The 11853-nt window shown below is 39.7% G+C and overlaps 1 protein-coding gene across 1 annotated transcript in view; it reads left to right on the top strand.

The window, feature by feature from the left end:
* HERC2 (HECT and RLD domain containing E3 ubiquitin protein ligase 2) overlaps positions 1-11853 on the top strand; it is a 283798-nt gene that overhangs the window by 179198 nt on the left and 92747 nt on the right. The window contains exons 57-59 of the mRNA XM_004700032.2: positions 5940-6051; positions 10823-10904; positions 11004-11147. Coding sequence (XP_004700089.1) covers positions 5940-6051; positions 10823-10904; positions 11004-11147 — 338 coding nt within the window. The remainder of the gene's footprint in view (positions 1-5939; positions 6052-10822; positions 10905-11003; positions 11148-11853) is intronic.

Raw genomic sequence — 11853 nt, 5'->3', positions numbered from 1 at the left:
ATACTAGCTACATAGAAGGAGTTCGGGAGTCTGCCGTCTTTTTCTATTTTCTGGAAGCGTTTGTGTTGGATTTGTGTTGGTTCTTCCCTAAATGCATGGTAGAATTCTCCAGTGAAGCCATCTGGTCTAGGGAATTTTTTTGTTGGTAATCCCTTGATAACTTGTCTATTTCTTCTATTGCTATGGGTCTGTTGAGATTCTTGGTGTCCTTTGGGGATAGTTTAGGGAGGGATTGTTTTTCCAAGAATTCATTCATGTCTTCCAAGTTGGTGAATTCATTGGAGTACAATCCTTTGTAGTGCTGTGTAATTATCCTTTTGATAAAATGGCAATCTTATCCTGGCATAATGGCACTAATTAAAAAATAAACAGAAAACAAGTTCTGATTAGGTTGTGGTGAAATTGGAGCTCTCATTCTTGCTGGTGAGACTATATAATGGTATGCCCACTCTGAAAAATGGCATGGTACTTCCTTAAAATGTTATAAAAACAAACACCATACATATCCAGAGCACCAGAGGAAGGTGGGAAGGAGTGTGGTTGACATACAGCAGAATGCAGGGTGCAATGGTCGAGTGAGGGTCTGCCTCACCTATTTCAGACCCAAGCTGAGGCATGTCACAGTGGGCTCATGCGGTGGGCGAAGTGGTGGCGGTCAGGCAACCCAACTTTAAGAAAGCTCTTGGCGCCCCATGGTCCACAGCCACGAGGCAAGTACTCACTCACTCACTCACTCACTCACTCACTCACTCACTCACTTGAACTCACCGCCCCCCAGATGCCCAAAAGGAAGGTCAGTTCCGCCAATGGGGTGGTGAAGGTGGAACTCAAGAGGAGACCTGAAACCTGTGCCAGCAAAAGTGGAGACCAAACCAAAAAAGGTGGAAGAGGATAAATATTCAGACAGAAAAGTGCAAGCAAACGGGAAAAAGGGATCAAAGGGAAAACACGCTGAAGTAGTTCACCAAGAGAGTAAAGCCTCTGCTGAAGCAGGAAAGAAAGAAGCCAAGTTGAGTCATGTTTATCATGTCTTATCAGTGGGTCTTGTTATCTCCCTTGTACAATCCAGAGGAATATTTTTATCAACTATTTTGTAAATGCAAGTCTTTTAGTAGCTCTAGAAACATTAAAAAAATCTTTCTAAATGGTTTTACATTTAATTAATTTATTTTTTAATCATTTGAGGCTTGTACAACTCTTAAAATCCGTATATACATCCATTGTGTTGAGCACATTTGTACATATGTTGCCATCATCATTCTAAGACATTTTCTTTCTACTTGAGCCCTTGGCATCAGCTCTTCATTTTATCCTCCTTCCTCCCCGCGCCCCCCTCCTTCACGAACCCTAGATAATTTATAAATTGTTATTAGTTTTTCATGCCTTACACTCTCCGACATCTCCCTTCACCTACTTTTCTGTTGTCCGACCCCCTGGGAGAGGGTTATGTGTAGATCTTTGTGATCGGTTCTCCCTTTCTACCCCACCTTCCCTGTCCCCTTCTGGTATCGCTACTCTCATTATTGATCCTGAGGGGTTTATCTGTCCTGGATTCCCTATGTTTCTAGTTCTTATCTGTACCAGTGTGCATCCTCTGGTTTAGCCAGATTTGTAAGGTAGAATTGGGATCATGATAGTGGGAGGGAGGAAGCCTTAAAGAACTAGAGGAAAGTTGTATGTTTCGTCGTTGCTACACTGTCCCGACAGGCTTGTCTCCTCCCCACGACCCTTCTGTAATGGGATGTCCAGTTGTCTACAGATGGGCTTTGGGTCTCCACTCCCCACTCCACCCCGATTCACAAGGATATGATTTTTTGTTGTTTCAGTCCTCATACCTGATCCCATTGACACCTCGTGATCACACAGGCTGGTTTGCTTCTTCCATGTGGGCTTTGTTACTTCTCAGCCAGGTGGCCACTTGTTTATCTTCAAGCCTATATCTTTTGGTAGCCAGGCACCATCAGGTTTCTTCACATTTGCTTATTCAGCTGCTTTGTCTTCAGCAGTTGTGTTGGGAAGGTGAGCATCATGGGATGCCAATTGAATAGAACAAAGTGTTCTTGCATTGAGCGAGTACTTGATTAGAGGCCTAATGTTCATCTGCTACCTTAATACTAAACTTATAATTATATGCACATAGATCTATTTCCCCATCGTCATATATAAATATATTTATATGTGTACATACCTGTATGTAGACTTATATAAATGCTCTTTGCCTCCTAGTTCTTTCCTCTATTTCCTTTTAATTTTCTCTTGTCCCACTATCATGCTCATCCTTCATTTGGGTTTCAGTAACTCTTCTCGGTTACATTGACCTGGATCAAGCCCTACAAGGCCTCCTACACCCTCCTCGCCATTAATTTTGGATCACTTGTTTCCTCATCCTTGGGTTTGTTCACACCGTTTTCCTTTCTCCCGCCTTCCCCTCTCCCACTTCCCTCCGGAAACCATTGGTTCGTTGTTTTCTCCTCCAGATTGTTTATCCCCCTTAGCTTATCTAGGTAGACCTGCAGAGATAATAATATGTTCAAAAAACAAGACAGAGCAAAACAAAGTAACAAAAGAAAAGAAAACAACAACAACAAAAAAAAACAACCAATGACTGAAAAAAGAGAAAAGCCTGTAAATAGTCCAAAGTCTGTTTGTTGACCTTTAGGAGTTTTTTCCGGTCGAATCTAATGGGCCCCAAGTCTGTTTTTGGTATTCGGGACTTCCTTGCTGTGCTCCCCTTCTGTTCTGTTCTGTGGCATGCCCTTTGTGTTTTCCTTGGTGTGGTAGGGTCAGATCGGGCACATTTACCACTCTGTCTGTCCAGTGTTGTACCCGGTAGGGCTATGGGTCAGTGAGGGACTTTATGTCTCATAGTCCAGCCAGCCCTCTGGTCCTCTCTCTGCATTGACTGCTCTGAGCAGGGATATCATCCTCAAGGGCTGGTGGGCCAGGATGTGCTCCACTCTCTCTTCCTCCCCCTTCATGTGCTCCTGTGTGCCCTGATCTGACTGAGAGGGAGCTGTCCACGTAGTTGGGATTGGGGTCTAGAAACATTTTTAAGAAGGAGGAACTCCAACTTCATGCCATTAAAAAATATACCTTATGTACTTGTGTATTCGCCGAGTTTTTCAGCACATTTTTAATGAAGTTTTTGTAAAATTACGTGCCTCGTCTGATTTTCGGGCTGGCTTATACTCGAGTGTATATGGTAAATGCTTATTTGAAAAGAAGCAAAATCATTAACTGGTTTTTCATTTTTTGGTACAACCAGAAAATAGTGGTATGTTGAAATGTGGAAGATTTGACCATCTTGGCTTTCTCGTCAGAACTGTGTGCATGCTGCAGCACCTTTGGTCTTGGTTTCTGGTTTCCTGCCATCTTTGTTACCTTTGGTGAAGGGTTTGAGTGTCTCGTATGTGTGACATTAATTTGTGAGTCAGTGGTTACGTAGCAACATTTGAAAATAATGGTACTTGATAACTTCTTTTTAAAATTGGCTCCAATTTAAACCTGGAATATCACTGAGATTTAGAAAAGAGTTATAACTACATGCCATTTTAGAATTTGGTACATGCATTAAGAATTGTGTACAAATTGTTCATAAAGTTTCTGTACTGATCTCAAGACAATACCAGTTATGGGGTGGGGAAAGGGATACCATCCATTTCAGCAATATCCCCCCCAAATAGAAATAAACTAAGGGTTCATAAATTGGTGAATGTATAAATGAATTATGGTTGATACATAAGGGAATACTGCACATTGATGAAGAATAATGATTAATCGATAAAGCATCTTGCAACATGAATGAATCTGGAGGACATTATGCTCTGTGAAGTAATTGCAAAAGGGTAATATGTATATATATGTATATATATATATACATATATATATATATATAATCATTTTATTGGGGGCTCATACAATTCTTATCACAATCCATACATCCATCCATTGTGTCAAGCACATATGTACATTTGTTGCCATCATCATTCTCAAAACATTTGCCATCTCCTTGAGCCCTTATTATTGGCTGCTCATTTTCCTCCTCCCTCCCCACTCCCTGCTCCCTCATGAACCCTTCATAATTCATAAATTATTTTGTCAAATGTTATACTGCCCAACGTCTCCACCCACCCTCTTCTCTGCTGTCCATCCCCCAGGGAGGAGGCTATAGGTAGATTCTTGTAATCGGTTCTCCCTTTTTATCTTACATTCCCTCCACCCTCCAGGAATCACCACTCTCACCACTGGTCCTGAAGGAGTCATCTGTCCTGGATTCCCTGTGTTTCCCGTTGCTATCTGTACCAATGTACATCCTCTGGACTAGCCAGATTTGTAAAGTAGAATTGGGATCATGATAGTGGGGAGGAGGAGAAAATATTATTTAAGACCTTTATTATAAAATATTAAGAATAGACTTACACACATAAACATACTTTGATGTTTATCTGGCATGAGGAAGTGCAAGGGAGAATCACTCACTTGGTGGTAGACACATGTCAATTTTGGTAAGGCAATATAAAATGTTAGAGAAATCAGTGCAGCGTGATTAAGGCAAATGAAGACATTGAGAGGTACCCCCAAATAAAGGACTTCTATGGTAAATGCTTTACTTACTCAATTCTGCTACAATAATAATACCCAACTACAACTTTTTAGTGCATACGTAGTAGATATATATGCTAAATAGGTGCATGAGGTGGTCCTGCAAGCATATATTGAAATGGTTATAGATTTTTCTACCTAGACATTTGTGTGCACTCTTTATGCATCCAGGTAGCTATATCTGCCTATATATATTCATATGCATCATGCATATTTACAGAAGACATAGGGAGCACGACTGTGGAAGCTACACATACCCAAACGCCGTAAGAGTGACTGAGCTACTAGGCTTGAAGGCAAAGGACCATAGTTTTGGGACATCTAGATCAATTGATATAACATAGTATGTAGAGACAATGTTCTATGTTCTAGTTTGGTGGGTAGCATTTGGGGTCTTAAAAGCTTGCAAGGGGCCAGGTGAAATAAAAGTACTGGTCTTTTCCTATCCAGTGCAAAGGATAGTGAAGAAAACGAGAGACTTGAGGAAGCTATTATTTATTTGGAGGGCGTAATGATTCACATGAATCAAAGCTACTTCTAGTTTGAGACAGAAGAACTGTACGGTACCTGGCTACTGCCACCAACTATTGTGACCAGAAACAAAATTAGAAGCTCCCCGTTAGAATGAGAGAAAAACAACAGAACAAAATTAAAATTCATTTTTTTAAAAAAATGCCCTTCTTCTGATAAGACCGAAGGATTCTGAAACTATTGCCTTAGTGACCCTTCTAACATGGTCACTCCAGGAGGCCACAATTCTCAACCAGATAAAGTTTAAAAAAGAAGTAAAAAATTGCTATAAGCTTTGTACTCCTTACAACAGTCAATGAATGAGACCAAAAAGGCAACATTTGCCCCCCAAAAGGTAAGTCAAAAAGGGCCAGGAGAGTTGGACAAATGGAAAAGGGGCACCCAATGTGGAAGGAAACAGGGAGCGTGCTTACACATTTTGGCAATTGCAACTAATGTTATGGAACAGTTTGTATGTGAATTGAATCGTATATGAATTAAATGGAAAATTTATTTGCTGAGTGGGCTTTTACCTAAAGTTCAGTACAATGTTTTTTAGTTTTTTTTTTAAAGTTGTACTTGATATTTAAGAAGAAAGTGAAATGCACGCTTACGAACAAAATAAAAAGTTAAAATACAATTCTCATCCAGTTTAGAAATTTTGACCCACTGGAACACTTATCGCTACACATACTTGCGGTTTTATTATAGAGCAAAACTTAAAATAAATCTTTTGATGGTGATCAGTGAGCCTTGAGTGCTTGAAGTTGCCTTCCTCTTTCTCTTCCCTGTGCTGACGAACTTGTGTTTTGTTATCCTTTGGTTAGCCTTATGAGAAAGAAGACTTCAGGACTGGAATCAGCAGCTACAATAAGAACCAAAGTGTTTGTGTGGGGCTTGAATGACAAGGACCAGCTGGGTGGACTGAAAGGCTCCAAGGTATCTTCCCCCTTCAGCTACATGCTTCCCTTCTGTCAGGGATGGTGTTTGCTATACCCTTGTCTAGGACATTGTTTCCCAAAGTGGGTGATTGTGCCCTGTGGGGGGAGGGGGTCAGTGATGCTGGTGGCACTGAAACAGTTCAGGGAACCTACAAAAGCAAATACCTACACTTTATCCCAGATTATGGGCTATAGTATAAAAGCTTCTAATTGCCAAGGGGCCGCTGAGTAATACTGTTTTTGAAAAGGAGCGGCAGGAACTTCGAAGACGCTTGACAACCTATATTTTATGAGAAGTTCAACAGTAGTAACATTACCTCTCAACATTTTTATGGTGTTTTTTTCCCCCCAAATCATTTTAGTGGGGGCTCGTACAACTCTTCTCATAATCCATCCATACATCCATTGTGTCCAGCACATTTGTACATGTGTTGTCATCATCATTCTCAAAACATTTCCTTTCTACTTGAGCCTTTGGTATCAGCTCCTCATTTTTTACCCTCCTTCCCTACCCGCCTCCCCTCCCTCATGAGGCCGTGATAATTTATAAATTATTATTTTTTGGTCATATCTTACTGTCCGACATCTCCCTTCACCCACTTTTCTGTAAAATTCCCTTTTCACAAGTAATTCTTGGCATAAACAAATAGGCATTATCAAATTCACTCTCTGATATATAAGCTAGAAAGTATACATTGGAGAAGATCCGACAAATATAGATGAAAATTATCGGTTATAAATTTTTTTCTTTGGTCTTCAGTAAACATTTTTCCATATCATGAACACGCTACTCTGACTTTGTCCGACTTCAGTCGTACAAAGGTGAGCAAGGTGGGATGTTTACGCTCTGGGCTCTCGGTGTCAGATACTTAGGAATAAGATCATCTCTGTTTAGAAAGAATGCTCAGAACGTAATGTGTGTGCATGTATCTACACTCCCGTTTTGTAGTTATTCAGCTTGATTTCTCTAATCTCATAGGTACTTTAATGAAAGATTAATTTGTAAAGTATTTTAAATTGCTTAGGTGGAAAATGGCCTGATTGTTTTAGGACCCAATATAAGAAATGATGCATTTGAGCTAAAATTGAGTTAAATGTCCTAGTGTCTCTTATTTTGAGAACCCACAAAACAAATGCATTGACATTTTTGTTCCAGTTTCTGCTTCCTTTGAATTTCACATTCATAAATTCTCTTATTACTTGCCTTCATTGCTGAGGTGCAAATAACTAAATTTATAACTAATAAACTCATAGCCGGTACAGTGTGTACTGTTACATTTGTGGCCTGTAGATAAAGATCTCACTTGTGAAAGTACTGGGTGTCTTAGTTTTGCAGGTGTAGGCTCTTCTTGTAAGTTCTGCTTGATCAGTTTGGTAGGTAGAGTTGTCACATGAAGGTAGAGATTTGAAAGTCTGCATTATGGTGGAAATTTTATTTTGCATTGTAGTACAGTAGCCAAGGCCAATGAAAGAAATGAAGTCAAAGAGTGGAAAAGAAAATTTCAAGGGGAAGCTGGAGAAGATAAAGTAAAATATAATGAAATGTGCACAACCGTAGAGTTAGAAAACCAAAAAGGAAGAACATGCTCAGCATATGTTAAACTGAAAGAATTAAAGAAAAAATTGAAGCCTCGAATTGCATTCTTGAAAGATTCTATGTGCAAAATATTGAATGATGGAGGAAGCATCAAAAATAAGCTGGAAAGAATAGAGTCACCATACCAAGAGAACTAACGAGTTGACATGCCACCATTGTAAGAGGTAGCATCTGAACAAGAACCAGTGGTGCTGAAAGAAGGTATTCAAGCTGCACTGAAGGCATTTGCCCAAATCAAAGCTCCAGGAATTGATGTTTCAACAATCTGGTGAAGCACCAGAAGTACTTCTTCGTCTGTGCCAGGAAATTTGGAAGACAGCTACTTGGCCAACTGACTGGAAGAGGTCCATATTTGTACTCATTCCAAATTCAGGTGACCAAACAGAATTCAAAAAGTATAGAACAATGTCATTAACAGTATATGCAAGTGAATTTTGTTGAAGATTGTGTTAGTCTGGGTACATTAGAGAAACAAATCCACAGAAACTCATATGTAAAAGAGAGAGTTTTATATAAAGGGTAAGTGCACATCAAGAAAACATCCCAATCCAGTGCTGCCCAAACCCACAAGTCCAACATTAGCCCATATGTCCAATATCAATCCACAAAGTCCTCCTCCATCTCATAAAACACATGCAGTGATGCTGACTTCAGGAGGAAAGCCAAATCAGTGAATGTGTAAGCATCTTAGCGCTGGCAGGAGTCTCCATAAGGCTGCTTCAGCACCCAGGGCTGCATCGGGGTAAGTCCATGTGGCTTCTCCTTGGGGATGGCTTGCAGGAGGTGAGCCTTGCCAGCTGAAGCAGGGAACTGACTAAGGCAACTGCACCTGGTCCGACCATAATAAAGCAAGAGACCCGAGAACTCGAAAGGCGGTGCTCACTGAGACAGTTATATCTCTGCCCTTCAATTAACCCCACATGTGTTTATCTGCCAGGTTGGCACAATAACTAACTCAAATTTTATCCAATAATGATTGCAGCATTACATTGACAGGAGCTGCCAGAGATTGAGGCTGGATTCAGAAGAAGACATGGAGCGAGGGATATCATTGCTGACTTGATGGATCTGAGCTGAAAGCAGAGAATACAAAAAAAAAAAAAGTTTACATGTGTTTTATTTTATTGATTATGCTAAGGCATTCGACTGGGGATCATAACAAACTATGGATAACCTTGAGAGGATTGGGAATCTTAAAACACTTCATTGTGCTCCTGCAGAACTTGTACATAGATCAAGAGGCCATTGAGTTGTGTCAACAGAACCAGGGAATACTGCATGGTTTAAAATTAGGAAAGGTGTGGGACAGGGTTGTGTGCTCTCACCATACTTAATTTACATGCAAAGCAAATAATCAGAGAAGCTGAATTCCATGAATTATTTGCCATCAAGATTGGAGGAAGGCTTATTAACAACTTGTGATATGTGAATTATAGAATCTGGTTTGCTGAAAGTGAGAACTTGAAGCACTTATTGATGACAATCATGATGGCAGCTTTCAGTGTGAATTACAACTCACTGTAAAGAAAACCAGAGTGCTCACAAGGCCCTATAGGCAACATCATGAGAAATGGAGAAAAGATTTAAGGATATTTTTCTTGCTTGGATCCACAATCAGTGCTCATGGAAGCAGCAGTCAAGAGATCAAAAGAGTTCATGAGGAAGCGGGGAACGGGGAGGGAGGGGAAAATATGAACTGATACCAAGGGCTCAAGTAGAAAGAAAATGTTTTGAGAAAGATGATGGCAACAAATGTACAAATGTGCTTGATACAATGGATGGATGTATGGATTGTGATAAGAGTTGTACGAGCCCCCAATAAAATGATTAAAATAAAAAAATAAAAGTCATAAATTATAAGTGGGGAAAAAAGATCAAAAGAAACATTACATTGGATCAATCTGTATTAGACTTCCTTTTTTTTTTTTTTTTAAGCATTTTTTACAAGACCTTTTTAGAGTGTTGAAAATTTAGGATGTTGCTTAGAGGATAAGGTCTGCATTACCCAAGTCATGGTATTTTCAATTACTTCATATGCATGTGAAAGTTGCATACTGAATAAGGAAGACCAAAGAAGCATGGATGCCTTTGAATTATGGTGTTGATGCAGAATACTGAAAGCCCCATGGACTGCCAAAAGAACCAACAAATATGTATGGCTAGAATGCTCCTTAGTGGTTTGGGTAGCAAGACTTAAAATAAGCATGTACTCTGGCTTGTCACGAGAGCCCAATCTCTGTAGAAGGACATCATGCTTGTAAAGTAGAGTGGCAGCAAGAGGAGGGACGGCCCTCGAGGAGATGGACGGACACAGTCTGGCTGCAGCAGTGCGTTCAAGCACGGGAACAATAGTGAGGGCAGCACAGGCCCGGGCCGTGCTTGGCTCTGTTTTGCATCGGGTCATTGTGGGTTGGAACAGACTCAGTGGCACTGAACAATTGTGGTAGTGGCTATCAACTTTGATAGTTTACGACACAGAGAAAATTATAAATAATGTCTTGTATGAGGGTTTTAAGTATTTTAAAGCATATACATTTATAATGGGAAATTTTACGCATATAATTTCCTGGAGATGTCATAGCCAAAGAAAAAGAGTAGACATAACTTGAAAGAAAGTATCATTAACCAGATATTTATTTACATCTTTATTTTAGCCTTTTGTTATAGAAATCTTCAAATGTTTTCAAGTAGAAAGAACAGAGTTGTGGATCCTCATGTGTCTGCTATCAGCCTCGGTAGTTCTCACCTATGGCTACTTCCACTCTGTTTATTGTAAAGTAAATTTCAGTATATTATAATTTCCATCCTTATGTTCTTAAATGTGCAAGAGATAAGATATTAATTTATTAATATAATCATACTGTGTAAATTTTATTCATGTAATCAAATGAACAGTAACTCTTTTTATATTAGGATTTCTGAAAGCTGCATCCTGTGTCAGGTGAAAACCTGTCCACGAAAGAGAAATCAAGCATTTTTCATTAAACTGAGGGATAAAAAAATGGTACAGTTATGTCATATCAGAAGTGAAAACCCTTTGAGACTGAGGAAAACAAGGCAGCCCTTCCAGTGATGTTTCTCATATGTATCATCTAATGAGGTTTCTTATAATTTAAAAATGCTAATTAGTTACTTTTTCCTTCCTCTTGCTTTACAAACTATTCTTTTCTAGATAAAAGTTCCCTCATTCTCTGAAACCCTTTCTGCTTTGAATGTAGTACAGGTGGCTGGAGGCTCTAAAAGCTTGTTTGCAGGTATGATTATTTTAACATTTTCAAAATTCTTAATTTAGCTCTTAAATATAGTTGTTGTGATCTAAAAGTGAGTCCTTTCTCTCTGTTCGTTCCTTGTAGTGACTGTGGAAGGGAAGGTCTACGCCTGTGGAGAAGCCACCAATGGCCGATTAGGGCTGGGCCTCGCCAGTGGGACGGTGCCCATCCCCAGGCAGATCACAGCCCTCAGCAGCTATGTGGTGAAGAAAGTGGCAGTGCACTCAGGTACTCGCCCAGCGTCTGTGCTATGTAAGGGTATGCTTAAAGCTCCTACTTAGCATGTAACTACACTCCTGCAATAACTTCCCTGATGGGTCCTTGGGTTCTTTTTCAAGTTTTTCTTTATTGATAGGAATAAAAACTAGAGAATATGAATCTACAAGTGATATAAAAATTTAACTATCATTACTAAACTTGGCTTTTTGAAGCCAACACTTGATATAATTTCAAATATGTGGGTGTATACTTCTAAAGGTCCAGGGTTCTTAGAATTTTTTAACTCCCCAAACAAAAAATTGGTACTGTCCAGTCATCTCTGATTCATAGTTGCCTTCTAAGACTGAGAAGAACTACCCCTGAGGATTTTGAAGCTGTGAATCCTTATGGGAGTAGAAATCCTTATCTTTTTCCTGGGCAACAGCTGATGGGTTTGAACTGCAAACCTTGTGGTTTGCTCCTGATTTCAGGCATTTTCCCCAAAAGTGTCTGTGTACCCTAACGATGAAAATGATTTCTATAAAAATGACACTCCTTCAATTTTGTAAGCCTTTTTGGAAGATACTGTTTAAGTCTCTGGCAACAGCCCTGAATGGCATATTCAGTTTAGTTCCTGCCTGTACTGAGTGGAATTATGTTTAACCACATGTAAAATCCAAAGAGTTGTGGCTTATGCAAGATAGAATTTTATCTTTCTCCTGATTAAAAGTTTAGA

This window comes from Echinops telfairi, unplaced genomic scaffold (assembly GCF_000313985.2).
Source record: "Echinops telfairi isolate 266 unplaced genomic scaffold, ASM31398v2 ScPeMD7_7475;HRSCAF=8513, whole genome shotgun sequence".
Lineage (NCBI taxonomy): Eukaryota > Metazoa > Chordata > Mammalia > Afrosoricida > Tenrecidae > Echinops > Echinops telfairi.
This window is presented reverse-complemented; position numbering and strand designations above follow the sequence as displayed.